The 26023-nt window shown below is 36.0% G+C and overlaps 1 protein-coding gene across 1 annotated transcript in view; it reads right to left on the minus strand.

The window, feature by feature from the left end:
* Nucleotides 1-26023, minus strand: part of LOC139019284 (zinc finger CCCH domain-containing protein 6-like) — a 48392-nt gene that overhangs the window by 12787 nt on the left and 9582 nt on the right. Inside the window, exons 2-8 of the mRNA XM_070428336.1 lie at nt 23466-23669; nt 19958-20080; nt 15540-15816; nt 12143-12276; nt 8268-8384; nt 7549-7662; nt 111-218 (exon numbers count right to left, since the gene is read on the minus strand). Of these exons, the coding sequence (XP_070284437.1) occupies nt 111-218; nt 7549-7662; nt 8268-8384; nt 12143-12276; nt 15540-15816; nt 19958-20080; nt 23466-23669 (1077 nt within the window). The remainder of the gene's footprint in view (nt 1-110; nt 219-7548; nt 7663-8267; nt 8385-12142; nt 12277-15539; nt 15817-19957; nt 20081-23465; nt 23670-26023) is intronic.

Below are 26023 nucleotides of genomic sequence, written 5' to 3' on the forward strand. Positions count from 1 at the left end.
AAAATAACAAATCCCTGACTTATGAGCAGTTTTATAAAACACAATTCAAGTCAAATGAATCTGTAGAGAGACTTAATAATCAAGGAACAAAAACTTTGTTCCTTACTTACTTTGTCCAAAAGTTTCTTCGTTTCTTTTGTCAAATCATCATGTGAAAATTTACACTTGTCTCCTTGGTAACATTTTGCTCCACTATGATAGAACTTGCATGGAAATTCATGTAAATAAAAATATTAAGGAACAGACCAAATAAAATAAAATTCTAATATTTTTAAGCCAAAAAACATAACTGTGCTGAATCAGTAAGACTCCATAATTATATATTGTACTGAATTTTCTATAATCACATCAGATAATTTAAGAGGAAATATTTTAGTTATGCTGCAAAATATTCAAAAAATTTAAAATCTCTCTTACTCTATTAAAACTAGAAAACAATTTTAAAAGAAATATAATGGTTATAGTATTTATAATGTTTATGCAAGCCCTGTTACTTTCCACAATAAAATAAAATATTATGCAGAACAAATACATTTTATAGAAAGAACTTATACCTATGAAGAATAACGGGCTTGATATGTCATGTTAAAGTTAACTCAACAATGAGAGCTACAGGCTAGTCTGACTTAAAGGGTAGTCACCTAAGGTTCTGGAGACAAAATTCTAAAAAAAATATTAACTCTAGAAGTATGGTGAAAAGTATATCATTTTCACATGGCACATGTTCAGAGAGAATTCCTGGATGGTTTTAGAAAATTTATTACTATAATTATCACACTGATAAGTTCAAAAGAAAAAATTACACGATTATCTTAGCAAGTGCAAATGGCAACTAAATCAATTCAAAGTCCTCATTTGATTTAAAAAACTCTTAGTAAAGTAAGAACATACTTAACTTGATTTTTTAAAAAATCTATCTTAAAACCATAGCCAGAAGCTAAAGCAAAAGGCCATTATCATTAATATTGTGTACTATGTCTGCCATAATCATCACTATTTAATATTATTCTGGACATGTAGCCAATACAATTAAAAGAGGAGGTATAAATTATCATATTTACAGATGGTATGACTGTGGGGAAAACTGTAAGGATAGACTGAAAGCATTTAGAAACAGAGTAATAAGGTGTCTGGTTTCTAAAGAAATATGTCAGATCTGAAAAAATGTTTTCTTTTTTTATTGAAGGGAGAGGTAGAGAGAGAGAGAGAGAGAAACATCAATGATGAGAGAGAATCACTGACTGACTGCTCCTGCACACCTTGTACTGAGGATTGAGCTTGCAACTCAGGCATGTGCCCTGACGGGGAATCGAACCAGCAGCCTCTTGGTTCCTGGGTTGATGCTCAACCATTGAGCTACCTGGCCAGGCTGTTTTCTTTTTCTTGAATAAGACATATTTATTAGAACATTTTAATCAGGAAAGGAAGATTGTTTGCCCTACTAATTATTAACCATACTCTTATAGAGGGGACTGGTCAAATAGTAGTATAGAAGCTGAACTGTGCATACAGGGAAATTTAGGCTCTGGTAAAGGTGCCATTTTAATTCACTGAAGATGAGACAATGAGTTAACCATTTGGAAAAAATTAGATCCTTAATGCACATCATATATCAAAATAGAATCCGTATGAAGTAAATGTTAAAGATACAACCTTCACAATCATAGCTCGATCAAATTTTTAGAAAAATTATGTTTAAATGTATACATCCATCCATTCACAAATGCATACATCCAGTCGTAGGAAAAAATCCAAAAGATTTTATGCCATATTGTTAGAATAATTATTCCTGAAGAATGAGATTACTTGGAATTTTTTAAAAAGTTAACTTGAGCTGAAGAAACCATGATGGCGGCATAGGTAAACACCGGAAATTGCTGCTTCCCACAACAAATTCAAAAATACAACGAAAAGACAAAACAGACATCATCCAGAACTATAGGAAGCCTGGCTGATTGGAAATTCTACAACTAGAAGGAAAGAGAAAAGCATACCGAGACTCAGAGGAGGTGTGGAAGTAAAGTGCAGAGGTACAGAGGCTCGAGCATGCGCAAAAAGGGGCTGGCACCTGAGGACGCGGCTGTCTTTTTGAATCGGGAGGGAGTCACAAGCTCCCGACTGCTCTGAACTCCATTTCTGGGAAGTCTCTGGGGACCCAGGACTCATATGGGGAGAAACTGGACTGTCTGGCAGCAGGCAGAACTTGGAACTTGAGGGTGGCTTTCCCTCAGAGGTGCTTGCAGCAATTACCGGCACACTGAGACATGGGGCCCCTTAGGGCAGGGCTGAGGATCAGCCATAGCTGCTTGCTCCGCCCTGTTGATTCCCTGAGACCCCACCCCACCCAGGCTGCAGCAGAGGCTTTTGCATATGAATGCCCTGGCCCAGGGGTCCTCAAACTTTGTAAACAGGGGGCCAGTTCACTGTCCCTCAGACTGTTGGAGAGCCAGACTATAGTTTAAAAAAACAAAACTATGAACAAATTCCTATGCACACCGCACATATCTTATTTTGAGGTAAAAAAACAAAATGGGAACAAATACAATATTTGTATTTGCATGTGGCCCGCGGGCTGTAGTTTGAGGACCCCTGCCCTGGCCCTTTGCAATCTGAAAATTACCTAACAAATTGCAGCTGGGCCAGACAGACCCAGAACTTACAAGAGAAGGCCCAAGGTCCCACAGCAGCTTGCATTGCTTCACAGCTGGGCCTCATCTGGGCACCTCCAAACCCCCAAAAAGGAAGGGGAACATGCAGATCTCTTCGTAGCTCCTGCTGGGTAGCCTCAGGCAGTGGCTAAATTAGCACTTCCTTAGATCCAAGAGCCAGTGTACCCAGTGGTCAGAGTGGGAGCATCCAGATTACAACTCCTCAGATCCATAAGGGACACACTCAGGGGGCAGACTCAATGAGCACCAAAGCTCCACTGAAGCAAGTCTTGCTCCAGAAGGGTGTCTTTAGCACAGAAGTTCTCCCACTGCAGACACAGCTGATTTTCACAGCCAATTGGCCTGGAGGTCAATTCCTCCCAGTGATACCTACAACAATCAAGGCTTAACTACAACAAGACTACAACAAGACTGTGCACAAAGCCCACAAGGGGTGCACCAAGAGTGTCCACCTCAGGTAATTGGGGAGGCTGAGCCACTGGGCCCTATAGGACACCTAGAACACAAAGCCATTCTACGAACATAGAGAAGTATAAAAAATGCGGAGCCAAAGAAACAGGTCACAAATGACAGAAAAGGAGGAAAGCAAACTACTGGATGTGGAGTTCAAAACCATGGTTATAAGGTTTTTCAAGAATTTTCTGGAAACTGCCGATAAATTTAGTGAGACCCTGGAGGATATGAAAAAAGACCAACTAGAAATTAAGCATACATTGACTGAAATAAAGAATAATATACAGAGACCCAATGGCAGACAAAATAATCCCAAGAATCAAGTCAAAGATTTGAAATACGAAGAAACAAAAAATACCCAACTGGAAAAGCAAAAAAAAAAAAAGAATCCAAAAATATGAAGATAGTGTAAGGAGCCTCTGGGACAACTTCAAGCGTACCAATATCCGAATTATAGGGGTGCCAGAAGAGAAGAGAGGACAAGATATTGAAAACCTAATTGAAGAAATAATGACAGAAAACTTCCCCTACCTGGTGAAAGAAATAGACTTACAAGTCCAGGAAGCACAGAGAACCCCAAACAAAAGGAATCCAAAGAGGACCACACCAAGACACATCATAATTAAAATGCCAAGAGCAAAAGACAAAGAGAGAATCTTAAAAGCAGCAAGAGAAAAACAGTCAGTTACCTACAAGGGAGTACCCATACGACTGTCAGCTGATTTCTCAACAGAAATTAAGCAGGCCAGAAGAGAGTGGCAAGAAATATTCAAAGTGATGAATAGCAAGAACCTACAACCAAGATTACTTTACCCAGCAAAGCTATCATTCAGAATTGAAGGTCAGATAAAGAGCTTCACAGATAAGAAAAAGCTAAAGGAGTTCATCACCACCAAACCAGCATTATATGAAATGCTGAAAGGTATTCTTTAAGAAGAGGAAGAAGAAAAAGGTAAAGATAAAAATTATGAACAGCAAATACATATCTATCAACGAGTGAATCTAAAAATCAAGTGAATAAAAAATCTGATGAACAGAGTAAACTGGCTAATATAATAGAACCAGGGGCATGGAAAGGGAGTGGACTGACAATTCTTGGGGGGGAAGGGGTGTGGGGGTGCAGAAAGAGACTGGACAAAAATCATACACCTATGGATGAGGACAGTGGGAGGGGTAAGGGCAGAGGGTAGGGTGGGAAGTGGGTGGAGGAGAGCTATGGCGGGGAGGGGGTGGGAGAGAAGAGGAAAAACTATAATAATCTGAACAATAAAGATTTAATTTAAAAAAAGGTTAACTTGAAAATTATCAAACATATGCCAAAGGAAAGCAAATAATACAATTATCTCCCTTAGACTGCCTGTGTAAGTTCAATTACATCACCTGGCAATTTTGTGAGATCTATGCCACCCCCATACTCTCCTCAGATCTCTCCATCAAAAAACACTGGAGTATTCAAAGCATAATCCAAACACATTTAATCTGTGGATATTTCCATGTTTATTTCAAACAGATAAGGAATATTTTTCTTAATAATCACAACCTATCATCAATATGAAAAATTAATACTTTATCTACTACCCTGTCAATATACAAGTATTTTAGACTGTTTCAAAAAAAGCTTTTTATAATTGCTTTGTTTAGATTAAGATCCAAACATGGTCCACAAATTGCATCTGGTTAACACTTGGAGTGCGGGAAACGAGTTAAGTTGGCTCGCGTGAATTGCGCATACTCCGAGGGAGCCGTCTTTAACTCGGTTCATATAGATTTGCGGTGGAGTGCGGGAAACGTGTAAACTCGGGCCGATTGTAACTGCGTATTACCAAATATTTGTTTGTAATCCACCCTTTTGGTGGATGGAACAAAACCAAAAGACAGAGCCATCTTATATTTTGGCGGGAAATTCACCCGCACTCCAAGTGTTAACATATATCTTAAGTTCTTTAGTTGATCTATAGCAGTTCCCCTCCCCTTTTATTTTTATACTAGAGGCCCAGTGCATGAAATTCATGCACTGGGGGGGGGGGGGGGGGGGTTTCCTCAGTCCAGCCTGCCGCCTTTCACAGTCCGGGAGCCCTCAGGGATGGGAGGCAACCCAGCGATCAGGGGAAGGCTACACCCCCATCACACCTCTGCTGTTGCCACTGCTGGCAGTGCAAGCCTCAGCCGGCCCTGGTTACCTGTGCCTCGGGCTGGCCCTGGGCAGCTGGGCAGCCACCATCTGAGGCTTGCTTGTACCTCAGGCCGGCCCTGGGTGGTGGGGTTGAGGGAACTGGGTGCCGTCATCTTTGAGGGTGTGGCAGTCAATTAGCATATTCCCTCCTTATTGGCTGTGGGTGCCACCATCTTTGAGGGCGGGGCAGTCAATTAACATAATCCCACCTTATTGGCTGCGGGTACTGCCATCTATGTGATGCTGTGAGGGTCAATTAGTATAATCCCTCTTTATTAGATAGGATCATTTATTTGTTAATTTTAATATTTGTCATTGATGTCAAAATAAATACTCCCGATTGCATCAAGAGGCATTTGATGCCCAGTTGTTTCTTTTTAGTGTTAAGGCTGATGGGTTGGAGTAGGTGTTGTCAGTCCCATTCATCAATTACAAAATTTCTCATCAACTTTTCATCTAATGGTTTTAATAGCCATCAGTAATCACTGCCCAAATCGATTAATTCACCAAAATATGCAAAATGGTAGGATCTATGTCAGAGGGTGAAGTCGTGTGTAATTGTGCCAACACAGCTCTGCTCTTCTCCACAAGGGTGACCCCATTTCGAATTCCTGTCAACAAAGTCTGAGTGTGTCTATTTTATCACAGCCTTGCTAACAATCTTTGCTGTCCCTTTTTTTGGTGGGGAGGAGGGAGAATTTTTGCAAATCCCGTAAATGGTACAAATACTGCAAATGGTATCTTGGGCATAGATAAATTGTACTTCTCTTATTATGAACTAGAGGTCCAGTGCATGAAATCTGTGCACAGGTAGGGTCCTTAGTGGCTGCCGGCTGGGGCCTCCCTTCTTTCTGCACCGCCCCCTGGTGGTCAGCACATGTCACAGCGAGTGATCCAAACTCCCAGTTTCCCAGTCGAACTCCTGAGGGGGCACTTTGCATATTAGCCTTTTATATAGATAGGATTGAGCATCTTTTCATGTTTTGGATCATTTGCATTTCTCTCTATGAATAATCTGTATGTCTTGCCCCATTTTTCTTCTCAATTTTTAGAAGCTCATATATCAAACTTTTTGTGATATAAGTTGCAAACAACTTTTCCCATTTTATTATTTATCTTTTACTTGGCTTATGTCAGATATTTGTATGTAAAATTAAAATTTTCTATGCTGTCAATTTTTCAGTCTTTCCTCTCATTGCTTCTGGATTTTAAGACATACTTCTGTTCTGGAGTATAAAGGAACCCACCCACACACTCCTCTGGTATTTGTATGGCTTTAACTTTACATTTAGATCAATGATATCAGGAATATTTTACTTTCTTCTTTTACATTATTTTTGAACTCGACAAGACTATTTTAAATTATATCTGGAAAAATAAACATGAGAATCTACCAAAGTCAAGTGTACTGGTGAGGCAGAAATAATCTCATCAAAGCAGCAGAGATAGGAAGACGAACAGACCATGGGGCCAAACAGAAACTCTAGAACAAAACCATACACATAACATTTCATCATAATAAAGATGGAGTTTCAGTTTGAGGGAGAAAGGCTCCATTAGTCATCAAAGGCAGTGAAAAACCAGCTTTTCTCTCTCTCTCTCTCTCTCTCTCTCTCTCTATATATATATATATATATGAACTATAAACATATAGTAAATACCAATTTGAATTTAGATGTATAGATTTCTAAAGAAAGAACTGAGGAAGAATATACAGTGATAATTAGGGGTAAGATTTGATAAGACTCTGATTTTATAATGTTTAACAATGATAATTTATTACTTATGAACCTAAGTAAAAATAATAAAGTCATAACATAAATACAGTATATCCCCAAAAATGTACACACACACTTTGAATAATTATAAAGACAGTATTTATTAAAATACATTTCATTTTCAAAATTGAGCTATCAGCTGTTAAAGCATGTATACATTTTTTAGGGACACCCTGTATTTTGCCAACTCTTTCAGGAACCCATGCTATTGAAATATATATAAGTGTATATTAAATACAAAGTACCTTTATTTCACAGATTTTTCTCCACAGGGATGTTATTTATTTCATTTCCCTAAAGAAAAAAACTCAGCTTGCCCTTCTAAAGTACAAAGGCTGACTAGACTTAGTTTGTGTAATGTGTTGTTTTAAATTTAAAATCAAACTAGGCTTTCTAGGTTGTACTCAGAATTTTTCAAACCCTCAATGATTTTTCAAACCTCAATATTTTGGTTAACATATTTTCAGTAAAGGATATTATGCATGTAAATGCAGTTCTCCCCTTTCGTACAATATCCTTGTAAATAAAATCTGCAGATCTCTTTCCTCTTCTCCAACTCTGCATCATGATCAAATTTACATTGATCTCCCTGTTCCAAAAAGAAAAGAAAGGAGGAAACAAAGAGAAAAAAATAAACAACTGAATTGAATTTTCTCCATGGCATTTCATAGCGGAACTATGGTTCTATCTTCAGTCTTTAAATAATGAGCTAATAATCCAAACAATTCCTTAAGAGTTTTTGCCCAAGATGGTGGGTGTAGCTACTAGTATGTGCAAAGGCAGCACAGTGCAGGCTCAGGGGCATCTGCCCACTCACCATGTCTAGCTGAGCTACTATGGGGATTAATTTAACCATCTGGTGTGGCCGTGTTTACCATGGGTCAGTAATAGTAACCACTTTCTAGGGTTGCTATAAAGATTCAAACATTTAATATTAGTAATTCACTTTGAACAGGACTTGCCACACAGCCAGCACTGTGTTTATTAAATAAAATCTAATTTCAACAAATTACATCAATATCCCAAAATATAATTAAATGAGTTCTGATGAACAGTATTTCCATTAGATGCATTGTGAAGAACCAGTTTTATTACAACTAAATGAGAAATGAAAAAAAAAAACACCCAAAAAAGGTTTAAATTTTAAAGAGCATTTTGGAAGTGAAATGATTTATGATACCCCTGTGAATTTACCTTAATACATCTCCCTTCCAGAAAGTATTTACAGATTTGTTTTCCTTTGTGTTCCACTGTGTGCTGATTAATAAATTCCTGAGTCATCACCTTCCATTTTTTCCCTGGTTTATTATACTGCAAGAAAAATTTTTTATTTAAATGCAACATACATTAAATAGGTACTAAAATATACAGTCAAATGAATCTGGAAAGCAGTTCAAATTCATTATTAAAAGTGGGCAAGATGGGACATTCTGAGGTTACTCATTTATTTGGAGATAAATATGCCTTCTAGTGAACAGCGTATGCTAATAGTGGTTGCAAAGAACCCTATTTCTATTTTAAGGAGAATGTATAACTACATTTTAAAGCATAAAATTATGAAAATCTTGAAAATTAACAATAATACTCCATTTTGGCAAAGAAACAATAAAATATAGTGTTGATAAGTATGTTATAAAAGACTTAAAATTTCCATATTGTTTGACACAGAATTTGTGCTTTATAGAATTATTCTAAAGGAATTATCAGGAAGGCACACAAAGATTTATTCATAAATATAACAACGGCAGAATTACTTACATAGTAAAAAAATATATATAAAAACCACCACACCAAACAAACAAAAACCCTAGAAACATTCTACACATCCAAAATGAATCCCAATTTTATAATAAAAATAAAAGACAAAAAAATATACCCCACTTTAATAGTGTATGTCTCTAGATGAATCTCTTAAAAATTAGATTATTTTGTACTTTCTTTAGAGAAAAAAATCCTCAGTGAAGATGTATTACCTTTAATTTATAAATTTAAAAAAAATTAAGGAAAAAAGTGTATGATGGCAAATCTCACAGCCCTATGTTTTCCTTTGTTCTCCTCAGGTGCCAACTTGATTTCTGTGAGTATAGGAAGACTGAGTCACGACAGGGGATGGGGCTTGGCCGTGCTAAGACTGCCATTCATGTGGCCATGAAGCAGCACTGTCCACTGAGCGCCCCTCATGTGTGTGCCTGGCACACTGTAGAAGTGCAGTGACTATTTGCTCTCCTGATTTGATTACAGTTTCCCTTTTCCCTCAATTTACTAGAAGACAGAGAACAATATTGCACAATCTACTGAAATAGGAAATTGCCTCAAAGCAAACACTTTGAGCAACAGATGGCCAGATTTACACCTGATCCTCAATGCTCAGAGCAGAAATATCCATTTTACTGTAAGAATTCTTTTAAAAAACACAATACCAAGAAAACATAATCCTTGAGGTTCTTTTTAAAAATATAAGTATACCTAAATTGCCCCAGGAGAGGATAAAAGTGTCTATACTTTACTCTTATGTACCACTGAAAATATCTTAAATCTATGTAAATTTGATTTACAAACATTTTCTATTTCTGGCTCACTTAGAAAAAGTAGATATAAATGACCAGCTCACATGTGCCATCTGTATAAAGAATCGTGGTTATAAGGAAATAGACAGCTGAAGAGAGTTCATTATGCAAAGCCAGTGAGCCAACCTGAGAAATATACTCTGAAATTAAACAGTAAAAATATCTAGTGATTATCATCAAAGAACCCCCTAAAAATGCACCAAGCAGTACGTAGGCTTTATTAATTTAATGCTGTATGTACTCTCACTTTGTCTCTTTCTGTCAGTCTATGTTACTTTCGAATGATATGCCTCGGTGTTTTAATAGAGGATTGTAGTTTTTGTTTTGTTTTCCAGTTTAGTTCTGCTTAAATGAGTAGAATATATCTCAGTATACATAACTATGAGAACTCTAACTATAATCAAGGTAATCTAGAAAACCTAAGCAACTCTAACAAATACAATTTTAGCACAAAATAAAGTGCCCAGAAGATCTGATCTTTCAAGTTTGAGCCTACAGAAGGACCACAAATGTCCTCTTATTAAGTAAAAGCTGAAAGGACGGCAGAAGTCACCGGTTTATCATCCTCACAGATAATGACAACTGCAGATTAGAGAAGTTAGTGATTTACCAAAAGTCACCTGGCACATTAGCAGCTCTGCAGTAACTCATACATCTCTTAAGAAAACACAGACTCAAGAAAGAAGGAGAGAAGGGAAAGGTGAAGGGAGAGAAGAAAACGCAACCCACTACTGGGTCTTCTAAATTTACTCTAAAGCATGTATTATATTGGTACAACGAACAAAAGCATAAAAGATTTTTAAAAGTATATAAGGAAGAGAAAATGGAAGGATCTACCAGGAAAAGAACACATATTTATGGAAAATTTAATAGCTACCATAAAGACTAAACAATTTTAAGAATTTTATGGCCAACAGAATAAATAGTAAGTCTTTAAAATCCAGGAAAAGTTTGCTTGTTCTGTACCCTTGAGTTTTCAAGAAATTAGTGTAGATGTGCAGGTATTCCTGAACTTATCTGGCCTCTGGGGCTCTTATACTTCCTCAAAAGACTAGGATGGAAGTGGATCTATGCCAGCCACTCAACATGTCCACCCAACCCTGGATGGGTCTGACCATGAGCACTCTCACCCTTGTTTCCAAGATCACAAAAAGAAATCTCTCATGACAACCAATAAATGGATAGTCGATGACATATTTTAATCTCAATAAATAAAAAATAGTCTAAATCTGATGACTGAAAAAGAATATATTCTGATTTTCTATTACATGACAAAGAATCTTTTAGTTGTAGGCCAGATCTGTAAACATCTAAAATGTTAGCTTGAAGGGGCCCTTACAGTTAATTTAATACTGTTATGTATTCTCATTTTAGCAAACTGAAGCTCACAGAGACAGGCAGAAACTTGCTTGAAGCCATGCTTTCCTGGAAGCTATTTTTCCCCAGGTATAGAGTAGGTAATGCATGTAAAAGAGGGCTTACTTAGAAAGTATTCATACTAATTTGGTCTAGGGAGTGCAGCACATTCTGGAGGTCAACTGGTATAGAAGATGGACAGGCAGGTTAGAATCACCCAAAAAGATTTTTAACAGTCTATAATGTTCAAAGTTACTATTCCACAGAACATGAACAGGCTTACTTGTGCCTAATCTGAGCAGAGCCCTTAATATGTCAATGATGACTGAAAATCCTAAGGGAAGAGTGGTATGTGCAGAGTTTCACAAATTTATCTGGGCCTCAACTTCCTTTTTTAGGCCACACTTACTAACATTTCCCTAAGTAGTATCTTAAGGAGTACATATTAAGAAATCTTTACCCATTATCTTTAAGTCCAGATATCAGAAAACCAAGCATTTTAAATTACAATATATTGCTATCCCCTTGCTCTCAACTAAGGTTGCAGCTTTATAACCCACCCTTATCTGTGAATTCAGTCAGACCTCACTGGATCTTTGGGCAGAATACAGTAGCTATACAGTTGAAATGTACACATCTGAGTTCAAGTTAACATATATTTATTTGCTATCTACCATATGGGTAGTTCATTAATTCATCTTTCCAACCATTTATATTTCCTTTTCTTCTCTTTTAATGCTTTCAACTTCAGTTAGCTAATTTACTACTGTCTCTCTTCTTGGCTTGCTACATATTGAACTATTACCATTTTATTGCCATCTGCATCTAGCGAAGAAAACTCCTAGGAAAGGAAAGCCCAACAGAGAACAGAACATGTTTTTGCTTTCCAAATATATCACTGTTATTTTGAACTGCTTTCAAACATATCAGTATTATTTCAAAGTCACCTAAATTTGCATCTCCATATTATAATCATGACTAATTCAAAAACAATTACTTTTTTGGAATTTATTTATATTAATTTGATCTGAACTAAGAATGATTCATTTTACTAGAAAAGTAGCATTAAAATCAAATGCTTCATTTGTAGCCAAATAGGTTAAATGATGGAGAAGCTAATCTCCTCATTATGTATAAACTCAGTACCTCTTGAAAGTCATCCATTCCTGAAAACATACTGGGCCCTTTACTGACTCTTCCCCCACGGTCTTTGCGTTTGATTTTCTTCAGCAAACCTCGTCCACGACCAACATTAAAACTTTTAAGCCTCTGTTCAGTACCTAAAAAAGTTAAAATGTACTTCAAATACTATAGAAAAACAGTACACTTGTCAATATATTAGTTTATTGGAAACAGCTGTTTTGTTTTTTGTTTTTTTTTGGTTAATTCTCATCTGAGGATATTTTTTTTCCAGTGCTTTTAGAGAGAGTGGTAGGAAAGGAGGAAAGGAGGGAGGGAGGAGGGAGAGAGGGAGAGAGAGAAAGAGAGAGAGAGAGAGAGAGATATCAACTGACGTGAAAGAGACACATCCCTTGGTTGCCTCCAGCACGTACCCTGGCCAGGGCACGGGATCGAACCTGCAACCCAGATACCTGCCCTTGACCGGGAATCAAACACAAGACCCTTCAGTGTGTCGCTGATGCTCTAACCACTAAGCACACCGGCCAGGGCAACACCTTATTTTTTAACAGTCTATAATGTACAGTGCATTTTTCTCCTCTAAATTCAATGAAAAAAATTATTTCAATCTTTACATTTTAAAACTTTCTGGGCATTGCTTCTTATACTTTTATTTTGTTTTTTAATCCTCACCCAAGAATATGTTTTCATTGATTTTTTAGACAGAGAAAGGAAGAGAGAGAAACTTCGATGTGAGAAACATTGGTCAGTTGCCTCCCATACCAGGCCCTGACCTGTATGGGATTTGAACCCCAACCTTTTTTGTATACAGGATGACGCTCCAACAAACTGAACCACCACGCCAGGGCTCTTGTTTCTTAAGGGATGTTAACATTAAGGAAGACAAGGAACAAGGATGTACATGGATGGAGAAGTCAAATCCAGCTTCATTCTTTTCAATTTTCTTTAGAAAAAGAAGGCTTTCAGTTTTTCAGAGAATTAAATATTATATTCATCTCTATGGAAGACACTGTAGGTATTTGTGGTTAATTTATAGTGAATTGAGTTTCTATTGATAATTTTGAGTACATAGCACATATATTTCCAAGTAAAACTTATATCTGTCTTTTACTTTTTTAAAAAAATATATTTTTTTATTGATTTCAGAGAGGAAGGGAGAGGGAGAGAGAGATAGAAACATCAATGATGAGAGAGAATCACTGAGTGATGACCTCCTATACACCCCACACTAGGGATTGAGCCCACAACCTGGGCATATGCCCTGACCTGGATTCAAATTGTGACCTTCTGGTTCATAGGTTGACACTCAACCACTGAGCCACGCCAGCTGGGTGACTTGTCTTTTACTTTTGAAAAACTTGCCATTTAAAAGCATCTAAAAAGATAGCCAAATAGCAAAAAGTATTTATTAGGGTAGGAAGTTAAAATACAAAATGATTTCTTATTTTACCAAAGTCATATTGAACTAATACATTTTCTAATGACCTTAAACCACAAAATAGGCAATAAATATTCGAATAAAAAGTTTTATCTCATTAAAAGAAATTAAAATTAAAAAAATAACATACCAATTTTCACCTCAAAGAATATTGTGTGTAGGGACCTAGAGAGTTTTGCATTTTCACACACTAGCAGGGATCATCACTTTTTTAAACAGGCACATCACTTTTTTGGATATCACCTTGCTATATGCATCAAAAATCTTCAAATGTGTGGCTATGTCTTTTGACTCAATTCTACATTTCAGAATTTATTCCTAAGAAATACGTTTGCCAAGATGTTTTCTGATATATGTATAAATATGCAAGATTAATCACAGAATTTTAAAAAACTGGGTACAACTTAAATCTCAAACAATTACATCAAACAAACCTAACAATTTGTTAGACAAATTATGGTATATTTACTTTGACTAGAATGCAGGCATTAAAAGCTACTCATTAACATAAGAAGTTAAGGGGGGTGGGGAATAAAATTACCACAGTATAAATAGTTTTTGTTAAAAATAATTGTCAGAAAAATTCTAAAAAGAATGTACAGTACACCAAAAATGTTCAAGTAATTACCTCTGGAAGTAGGGATTAAAATTATTTTATATTTGATCTTTGTTGGATTATCTTGTCTACACATAGGAAAAGTTTTCTGCATTTGGCCATATATTCCTTCCATAATCCAGGAGAAAACAAATGTCAAAAATAAATGTATCACTCAGTTCATTAACAGCACAAACAGAAAGAGCCTGATGGAAAACCTCAGCAGGAAGGGATGAAGAGGCCTCCACGTTCGGGTATTCCCATGTGGAGTCATCTCCACACCACTGTTTGACTATAATTATAGTAGCAGATGCATGGTCAAATTTCTTTTCCTTAGTTCAGCAAAGCCTAGTTTCATATTTTTCAATTAGATTTTGCTAAGAAATAAAAAAAAGCCATAGAAATAACCAAATTTACTTATAACTAACTGCTTTTCTCAACAATTAAAGGATAAATTCACACAGTTTGGGTGCCCACTGTTTAACCTCAGCCTCATCTTGCTCCAGTTTTCTTGAGTCGAACACATTGACTGAACATTTCTTAAGCTTGCTTTGACCTTTATGGGGCCCACCATGTCTTTCTATGGTAACTTGCCCTGACCTTCCCAGGGACCATGTGTCTCAATATAGCAGATGAATAGGTGATGACTGTAGAAATTTCTTTAGATTAGGTTCTTATTTCCAATCTTGATATATGTACATAGTCCTAAGTGCACATGCATAGCAAAGGTAACCACATTTTAAAGCCTAACAAAAGAATAGCTTCCCAGCCCTCGCCTGTTTGGCTCTGTGGTTAAGGGGTAGGATCGTGGGTTCAATTCCAGTCAAGGGCACATACCTCATTTGCAGGTTCAATTCCTGGCCTGGTTGGGGCGCACTCCAGAGGCAAGCAATCAATGTGTCTCTCTCACATTGATGTTTCTCTCCGCCCGCCCCCCACACTCCCTTACACTCTCTCTAAAAAAATCAATGGAAAAAATATCCTCAGGTGAGGATAAAGAAAGAAAGAATAGCTTCCCAAAACACTGTCTTTACTGGTCTAAAGTATATAAGTACTTAGAGCATCAGAGACGATGGAAAAAGGTAGGTTATTTTTTATAAGTACAGTAGTATATTTCAGGGAAAACTATAAGAGGAAAATTATTTTATACTTTTACATACTTTTAAAATATTAGGGTATCTTTATAATTCAAATATTAAGATTTCATACAGATTGAAATATTTATAGATTTTTGTCCTCAAGGACAACAAAATAAACAAAAATGAATAAACTGATCTTGAAAAGGGGCTAAGAACTAAGTTTTTACTCCATCACTACCTATTTTAATAAGGTTCTTATATTCAAAAACAGATTGACAATTTAAAACTTACCTTGCTGAATTCCTTTCATTCTTTGTTTTTTCCCTGGTTCTTTAAAAAATGATGATCCTAAAGCAATACTGGAGGGTTCTTTAGCTTGTCTGTAATGTTTGAGCTGACTGTCAAAATCTTCTTCTGTTTCCTGACTGTAGTTACCGAAGTTGTCATCACTGTAGTTACCGAAGTTGTCATCACTGTAGGTACTGTACTCACCATATTCTTTACTTTTAAATTTTTTGTTATATTGACTCCTCCTTGATGTCATGTAGCTTCCTGATATGTGCCCATGCTAAGTGGAAACGGACAATCCACTGTTAGGATTTTTCAGTTACATACGGGAATTGTAGTAACATAAGGCCTCTTTTCTCCCCACCGAAAGTTGGAAGAAAGGAGACAGTTATTAGTTCTTGATTAGTACTGATCTAGGACACCATTTAAAAAAAGTTAAAAAGTAAATACTACTCTGATATCATTAAATTTCATAATGTTCAAAGATCCTTGCTGGGATGTTTTATTCACTTTTTGTTTTCCATGTCCCATGTCTCAACATTTGTACATACAGGATACTTAGGTGAATTCCTGTCATACATGAATTCCTTAAACAGAAAAAGTCTTTTTGAAAATAAGGAAAAGACAGTAAAATAGCTTGGGGGAGGGGTAGAAAAAAAAATATATATATTGTTCTAACATTGAAAAGTTCCAAAATTACATGTTTAAGCATATTATATTTAATAAAAAATGATATGTTTAGACATTTTTCTAAGAAAATATTTGTATCTGAGGTCTAATATTGAAAAATAGATTATTTCTCTAGAAATAAAAGATATCTAATAAATAAACTATTCATTAAGAATTATTTATGACAATATACCTTATTAACTTTATTGCTTCTTTACTAAAGCAGGTGAAAACAGCATACTTTTTAGTCATAGAAGTTTACTTAATGACAGTATTCAAGACTATTTCTATTCACTTTATTAGGTCTATCATATCTTCTGTCAATTTTTTTTTATTATAAGAAAGCAAAAAAGATTGTAATTACAACTTGGGAATCCAGATAAACCCAGTTTATACATTTTAACTGTGATATAAAAATACTGCCCCTGCCAGAATACCAACATGCGACTATGAGTTTTTAATGAAATGCAGCGAAATATTAAGTTCTTTTCAGTAATTAGAAATTAGAGAAAATATGTAATTAACACAATCAAGAAAGTCAATTAGCTCATAAATTTCAAATACTGAAGACATTGTATTAGATTTTTTCATTTGTTTTAAGCAGTATTTTTAAAATTTATAAAATATTCTCAAGTCTAGCACTTCAGAAATTCAGAAATCAAAACAGTACTCAAAAGGCATGGTTTCTGATTTTTTAAGCCAATGAAATAAAACAGAAAATGTTTAAATTAAGTTAATTAGTTGAATGGTATCTACTTTTTAAAATAAAAATGTAATAACACTGCCTCAATAATATATCCAATGTTTTATGACTAAAAACTACTTTTAATAGGTGAGCAGGAATTTTTCTCTAGAGATTAGATGTTTATCATAAAAGCTTTTAAGTCTTAATCTAATTAAATTCTCTGATTTGTCATGGCCTTCACAAAAATAATCTTCATATTCCTAGTTTTTAAAAGAATTATCCCTAGCTTTCACTTTATCTTCTCCCTAGTTTTCACAGCGGCAAACATCCTGTCTCAGGGCTCCTTTGCCAGTGGAAGTCTCGCGGCTTCCGGAGGGTCAGAGCCCAGGCTGGCCACAAGCAGCCCCTTTCGTGCTCTAGGAAAAAGTCTCCTTAGGCTGCACATGTTCATCATCTGAATGAACAAAACACATGAGCAAGGATCTAGCAAGTGTTTTTCAAAGCCCAACTGAAAAAAGATAAAAGAAATGAGAAAAACTATCAATTCTACCACAGGATACAGTTTCTCTGACCACTATGCTGGCTGGTTAGTAGGCCATCTACACTGCTAGAACATCTTGTTTCTGCCAAACGAGAGCTGGCCCCCCGGCAATCTCTGTCAACATGAAATAAGGGACCAGGAGGCCCTGGACAAAGGTGAGGAAAAGGGAACATATATTAAGTCCTCTGGTGTTCATATATATTCTACTTTTGGCCTGTAATTTTGTAGATGTTATTTCGTTTTTCTTCATTTCTTTGAGTTCTTGAAACAAAAATTCTTGCATCTCTAGGGATATACAATAGTTGATATAATGACAATAACTATATTGTTTAAGAAAATGAGTCGTTTAAAACAAATGTGCTATTGTTTGTACATACAAACTGATCCTGTCCTTCACAGTGGCCCCCAAATAAGTTTATATATATTTAAGATATTTATAAACTTATTATAGTACTTCTGCCACTATTTAAAATATTCTGCATCTCTTCTTTTGGAATTACTTTTAGTGACAGCCTATGAATTAACAGTTTATAAATCTCAATCCTTGATATTTTCTGAAATAGCAATGCCCATCTTGAGCATTTCTTCATTCACTGGAAGAGTATCCAAATGACTTTTGACTATTTCTAAAAAATAAATCTAACTGCAAATGGTGAAATTCAGGTACTACATCAATGTCTGCTGAAATAGAACTAATTTAGAAATTCTGTCATTAGTAGTAAAAATAATTCTAATGAATAGTTAGTTGTTCAAATGCTCTGAGAAAAACTAAATTAGGTCAAAGATTATAGCACTTGCAGACAAGCCAGACTGGCAGAAACTGGGCCTCAGAAAGTCTGGGGCTTTTCAGATAGGAGCACACTGATGTGGACACTCTCCAATGCTCCTGATAGCCCTGATCTTTCTAGCACAAAATAGTTTTTATACTGAAGACTTTGTTGAGACAGTGCAACATATTTAAGATATATATATATATATAGTTTATTATGATGTCTTAAAATATTTTCTTTAAAACACTTCAAATAATTTTTCCACCTAAAGAGGTAGATGTCACAAAATTTGTATGTTGAAGTTCTAACCCCAGTACCTCACAACGTGACTGTATTTGGAGATCAGGTCTTTAAAGTGGTGATTAGGCAGTTAGGATGGGCCCTGATCCACTAAGACTGGTGCCCTTATGAGAAGAAATTTGGAGACACAGAGAGACACCAAGGTTGCGTGATGCACAGAGGGATGACCATGTGAGGACAGAGTAGCAAGAAGGTGGCCATTGACAAGCCAAGGAGAAAGGCCTAAACAGAGCCTTCTCTCTTCCTCAGAGGAAACCACCCTGCCAGCACCTGGATCTTAGACTTCCAGCCCCCAGTCTGAGAGAAAATAAACTTCTGTTGTTTAATCCACCTGGTCTGTAGTATTTTCTTACGGCAGCCTAAACACAGCAATTCATGGTGTATTTTAAAGCATGTATCTTGTAAAATATCTTTGCAAAAGATCAGAAAGCAAGGAAAAAAATTGAAAGTTTAGTTTTTCCCTTTTTAAGAAGCAATACCTCAAAACCACAATGAATTCCATTTCGTACCCATTAGGAAGGCTAGTATAAAAAAAAAACCAACAGAAAATAACAAGTTTGACAAGGATGTGCAGAAATCAGAAAACCTCATGCATTGTTCGTGGGAATGTAACACGATGCAGCCTTTGTGGGAGACAGGATGGTGGTTCCTCAGAAAATTAAACACAGAATTATCATACAATCAGAAACTCCATTCCTATGAGTAGCACTCATGTTCATAGCAATATTATTTACAACAAAAAGTCGAAACAATCCAAGTGGCCATCAACAGAGGAATTAATACACAAAGTGTGGTATATGCATGCAATGGAATATTATTCAGCCTTAGAAAGGAATGAAATGCTGACACATGTGCTGCATCATGGATGAATCTTGAAAAATTTGTAAGTTAATAACAAAAAAACAAATATTGTGTGAGTCCACCTATATAGGGTACCTAGAGTGGGCAAATTCATAGAGACAGAACAGTGGTTACCAGGAGTTAGGGGGGAACTAATGAAGTTTTATTGCTTAACGGGTGGGGTCCCTCGGCCTAGCCTGCAGCTGACATGCCCCAAGGGGTTTCGGATTGCGAGAGGGTACAGGCCAGGTCGAGGGACCCCACCAGTGCACGATCAGGGCTGGGGAGAGACCACAGGAGGGCTCCAGGGCGTGTGTGGTCCGTCTCACCCATTCCCCATTGGCTGGACCCCAGCAGCAACCTATTGGTCAGAGCATCTGCCCCCCGGTGGTCAGTGTGAGTCACAGCTACCAGTCAAATGGTCAAACAGTGGAATGGTCGCTTAGGCTTTTATATATATGTAGATAGAAACACAGTTTCTGTTTGGGATGATGAAAAAGTTCTCAAAATGGATTCTTGTGAATACGCTTAACACTACTGAACTGTATTTTTAAATGGTTAAAACTGTAAATTTCATGTTATGTGTATTTTATTACAATAAAAAAAAAGACAATACCTGAGGAAATGGAATGTCATAATCCCTGTAGAAACCAGTTCTTTTTTTGTGGGAACTTTCTGTATGTCCGACATCTGAATCAAGGCTGTAGTCTGAACTGTCATCACTAGATGGAGAATTATGCTAAAAGAAGGAAAAAACAAATACGTTACTTTGCAAAGAAAAGAATATTTAACTAGTAACTAGATAAGCTTATTTCAGCCAGAGGGGCTAATCAATAGATTACATTAGCCTAGTAGGTGCTAAAGTGTTTATTAAAAATTTCTTGTTCCAGCCCTGACCGGTTTGGCTCAGTGGACAGAGCGTCGGCCTGCGCACTGAAGGGTCCCGGGTTCGATTCTGGTCAAGGGCATGTACCTTGGTTGCGGGCACATCCCCAGTGGGGGTGTGCAGGGGGCAGCTCATCAATGTTTTTCTCTCATCGATGTTTCTAACTCTCTGTCCCTCTCCCTTCCTCTCTGTATAAAATATATTTTAAAAAATTTCTTGCTCCAAAGGCCACCCCCCCAAAAAATTCTCTAAAATTTTCTGAGGGAAAGCATATCTTCCCTTCATCTCAGGGACTTTGTGACAGCATTTTCCTCATGATACTTTTGGCTCAAGGACTTCAAACAGGAAATAATAAATCTCTATGCTCTAAAGAAACCTTAGATATTAGTTAATTTTAAAGGAAATAAAGTTGGTTCCTCATCACCAAAAAGGGTTCTAGAACATGCGTAGAGTATGAATTAATTTACTTTTACCTAAAATGGCTTTAAAGTTCTTATTCTATTATATGAGTACCCTAAAGCTAAAAGATATTAAAACATTCTAAATTATAAAATAAATCCAACCCATAAAGCTGAACAAAAGTGAAACAGAAACCACCAGTAACTGATAGTGACAAATATCATTTTTCAAGTATAAGTACAATTTCTAAAAAAAAAAAAGTCATCAAATCTCCTCCATCTAGTCAAAATAATTACGTTCCCACGTTGAGCATTCTTTAAAGAATTCCTAAAGGTCTTATCAGTTAAGAACTGCCTCTGTATTTTATCCTTATTGCATTCCCAGTATCTAGACCTAGAGCAAACTCAGTTAAAACTTGGCTGAGTTAATTGAACTCCGATGCTTTTAGAGTAGATCTGTTTTCCTCTACTACATTCTTTTTTTAAAAAAATGTTTTTATTGATTTCAGAGAGAGGAAGGGAATGGGAGAGAGAGAGAAACATCAATGATGAGAGAATATCATGGATCAGCTGCCTCCTGCACGCCCCCTTCTGGAAGTCAAGCCAGCACCCTGGGCATGTGCCCTGACTGGGAATGAACCGTGACCTCCTGGTTCATGGGTCAATGCTCAACCACTGAGCCATACTGGCCGGGCTCCTCTACTACATTCTTAAATGCTTTTTAAGGAACACAATCTGTTTTCCTCTACTTTGTTCTTCAAATGTTCTGGGGTTTAGTTTTATGGTGCTGTTAGTTCTGTTTTTATTGACTTGATAAGTGATATGAAGAAACCTTTTTACAATTATGCTATGAAATGCTTCATGCTTAACTACCTAATCTTTGTTGGTAAGGGTTTGAAATAAATATTGTCCATTTAAAAGCCAAATTTGTTCAGTCGCTAACAGAAGTCAGCTCCAGCTCAAAGGAAAACTTTTCACTTAAACAAGATAACTTGCTTAAGAAAGAAGTAGCTCAAATGAAGACTGCTTCAGGAAGAACTATCAGAGAATAGAAGTTCTGCTTAAGGGAGAACCTTACGGGCTCACATATATACTAAGAAGTAATCTTTAACCTGGAATTACCAAGTGGTCTACATTAAAATAGCTGGAAATGCTATTTAAAAGTTATTAAAATTTTAAGTGAAAAGGATGTTATACTTTTTCTTCTTTTTCTGGGTATTGTTGGTATCTGTTCAAAGTGTTTGAAAGTGTTCCTTTATTTTTTGTTATTTTATTTATTATACACTGGTAGTTTATTTCCTTCAATATGCTGAACTTGATTAGTAAGTACTAAAGTTCAAGTCTAAATTATTATGTTTTTTATAGAACTCTTTACCAAAAAACATCACATCACATCATGGTGAGTGAAAAGGGCAAGACATACAATTCAAGAACAAATTAACAGTAAGCCACTTGGTGACCTCCTTAAATATTCAAATAGTGACAGAAAGAATTTAGGAACTTCAGTGATTTCCCCAAACATGCAATTCTTTTCACAATTTTTGCTTTTGTATTCTATGGATTTCTTTGGCCAACTATCTAATTCCCACCTATACTTCAAGATTTACCACAAATGACCTCCATGTCCAATACGAAGAGAATGATTTACTAAAGGATATAATAATCAATTAAAATGGTATTTTGGAAGATTTTAGAGTAACATAAAAATGTTTATCTGTAATATTTTAGTAAATATACCAAATATAAAATCAATTAAACAGTATGTCTCCAATGTTAAGGGGAAAAATCACAGAAGAAAAAAGATTTGAAGGAAATATATAAAAATGTTAACAGTGGTTACTCTCGTTAGTTTAATTTTAGGTGGTTTCTTTTTCCTTTTATATTTTTGAGTGTCTTCTTGGAGTAAAAAACTTTTACCTTGGGAAAAAAGACTTAAATTAAAAAAAATGTTCTTACTGACTTAAGAGAGAGGAAGGCAGAGGGAGAGAGAGACAGAAACACTGATGATAAACTCTATCGGCCCTGACTGGGAATAGAATTGGTGCCCTCAACCAGGTTCACTCGGGACTCTGCCATTTGAAAAAAACACCTGTTGCCTGTCTGTTTTCTGGAAGTTCCTTTTACCTTCCTTCTGCTTCATTATACAGTTACTATTTGTGGTTTAGTCTTATCCATTTGTATTTTTGACATTTGTGGGGATAGCTTGTTACTTCATTTTTTGTAGATATTGTAACTTTTTGGTTTTGACAATACCCTAATTGCTTTGTTTTTATGGGGAAAATTCAGAGTTTCAAAAACTACCTGGGTTCTCTGTCAGCATAGTTTTCCTTTCTACTCCACCCCAACTCACATTATCTATTCAGCACTCTACTGTTTTCTTGATAGCATTTGTTTATCATGGGTTTACTGCCTCTCTCCTTCCCTTTTCAAGGTAATCTCTATGAGAACAGAGGCCTCTTCACTTGTTACTATAACCCCTAGCACACAACACGGAGACTTCCACAGCAAGCACGTGATGCCTGTAAATAAATCAATAAATGGATGGACAATGCCAATGCGGCTAATCTGTATCTGCAGAGAATGAAACTTTCATTCCCTAAGCTTCAGCATTCTACAAACTTCCATCAACTAAAAAGATTTATTTTAATTTGCATTAAAAGCTACCTTATTTTTTAAATCTTTAATTCATATAATATTCATGTTAAAAATATATTAATCACATAAATAAAAGATATAATCCATGTTTTATAAGAAAATAAGCAATGATTTACACTTTCTAATTTTCAGTATTTTATATTTCATAAAAATTTACTGAAAATAAAAAGTAGATTCTAACTAACCTTATGTTTCTCACGTTTTCTCCTTTTGGATTTTTTCTTTTCTCTTTCTTTCTTGTGTTTTTTTCTTGATTTTCTGTAGGCTTTCTCATTTTTCTGCTTCTCTTCCTGTTCTTGTGTTTCTTCAAATCCTGCATCATCAATTTCACCGTCTTCTAATTCACCATCTTCTCTGTAGAAGACAATGAAAATTTTCAAATGTCCATTCTAAAACAAATCTTACAGGAACATTTCCCAAAGAAAACAAGCAGGTGAACAGAATTTAAGTTATATTAACTTAGATCAGGGTTGGCAAACTTTTTCTGTAAATGACCAGATAGTAAATATTTTAAAATTGCAGGTAACATATAGTTTCTGTTGCAAATTTTTCCTTGTATTTTAATAACTCTTCAAAAATGTAAGAACCAGTCTCAGCAGCCAAAGTTTGCCAACCTCTGATTTAGATTAAGATTATTCTCACAAAATAAATGCAGTACCATCCCAAAGTATTACAATAGTTACCAAATCCACAAAAATACCTAAAATAACTCCAGGAAGGGGTTTTTAACTTAGGGACCTTAGACAGCTAAAAATAGTTTTAAAATAAAAGTGAGAATTAATCTACATTAATTCTTGCCATAGAATCAACAAGCAAATTGCAACAGGTATATAAGTAACAAAACCTTTGCCATAAAAGCAGAATAGTAAATTCCTCAACTTGAATCTATAGAAAATATTCAGAGTAATACTATAAATCTAATTCTACTTTCCAAATACTAGTTATCTTTGCTATTGTGGAGGCTGAATCCTAGAAACAAACTTTTATATCGATTATGACATTTTCCTAGTTATAGAAGCCAAAATGTTCATTAATAGTATTTTAAGTGCAAATTAACCAACTGACATAGGAAGATAAATACATAATTTTAACATTTAATCCTGCTTCCATAGTTTGAAAAAAAATGCGAACTACTACCAATAGTAGATGCTAGTGCATAAAGACAGATGTCTTTGTGTTACTGAAAGCAAATGAGAAGCACCCAAACCATGGTGTATGCATTTAAAAGATACTTTAAAATCCCTAGAAATGTGTGATTTCTAAAATACAAAACTGATCATGTCACAGTATTGCTAAAAATCCTCAGTGATGACGTGATAGCTCACAATGCTTCAAAACAATCCACTGGGAATAGAAGAGGGATTCTCAACAAGATTGGCCATTAGCTGGAGTTGCTGGACAGTGGTATTTGTATATGAGGGTTCATTCTTCTATTATCACGTTAGGATTGACGTTTTCCATGATAAAAAAGTGTTATCAATGATCTGAGGATGTCAAAACTCGATATTGCCCAAAGGCTCTTTATCACCGAGTCTCTGCTTACTTGGCTACTTTCAATTTATTCCAAGCCTGAAACATTGCTTTAGAGCAGCGGTTCTCAACCTGTGCGTCGCGACCCCTTTGGGGGTCGAACGACCCTTTCACAGGGGGTCGCCTAAGACCATCGGGAAACACATATATAATTATATACTGTTTTGTGATTAATCACTATGCTTTAATTATGTTCCATTTGTAACAATGAAATTGGGGGTCACCACAACATGAGGAACTGTATTAAAGGGTCGCAGCACTAGGAAATTTGGGAACCACTGCTTTAGAGTCTCTCATTGCCCTGCTCCTCTCAACACCCACCCCCTCACTCCTTCACCTGGCCAATTCCAATTCAATCTTTAGGACCCAGTTTAGATATCACTTCCTCCAAGATGTCTCCACTGACTACACAGGTTTAAGTGAGATGCTCCATCCTAAGTATTCCCCCAATAACTCTCATTTCTGAATCACTGCACTCTACACATTATGTTTGAATGAGTTGTTCACCGGTTGGTGGAAGCAGGGTATATGAGTGCCTTCCAAAGCTGTATCTCTAACTCCTAGCATGGTGCATGCTATTTACAGAATAACCAAATATATAACATCCCTAACCCTTGCTATTGTAGAATAGGCCCATGATATTACCCCAAAATGACTGTGAAATCAATGGTATTAGCCCACAGTTTCTATGATAGAAGCAAAGAGGTATATATCCAGTCAGGTGAACTTCAAAATTTCTTGTGAAGAAGACCTGACATTTTGGCTGTTTTAATTTAAAAATTCTGAACGTTTATAATACACTAAAACCATATGGCCCCAGAAAAATGAGTGCATATATTCACAAAAAGACAAGTATTAGGATGCTGTTAGCAGCTTCGGGCATAATAATGAAAAAAAAAATATAAACAACCTAAATATCCATGAACATGTGAATACATACATAAATTGTGACATACTTATATAATACTACTAAGAAAAAATTTAACTACGTCTATACACAATATGAATCAATCTTGTAATTATGAGAAGCCAGACACAAGAGATTCATTTGATGCTATTAACATGCATCATGAATCCATGCTTATAGGTCAGAATAGTGATAACCTCGAGGAAGATTGTAACTGACAAATACCAGGTACTTAAGGAGCCTTCTGGGTGTTGAGATATTATTTATACTATCTGTGTGATGATATTATATACACATATACATGTG

Source organism: Myotis yumanensis, unplaced genomic scaffold (assembly GCF_028538775.1).
Source record: "Myotis yumanensis isolate MYYU_CA2020_CCGP unplaced genomic scaffold, mMyoYum1.0.hap1 SCAF_11, whole genome shotgun sequence".
Taxonomy (NCBI): domain Eukaryota; kingdom Metazoa; phylum Chordata; class Mammalia; order Chiroptera; family Vespertilionidae; genus Myotis; species Myotis yumanensis.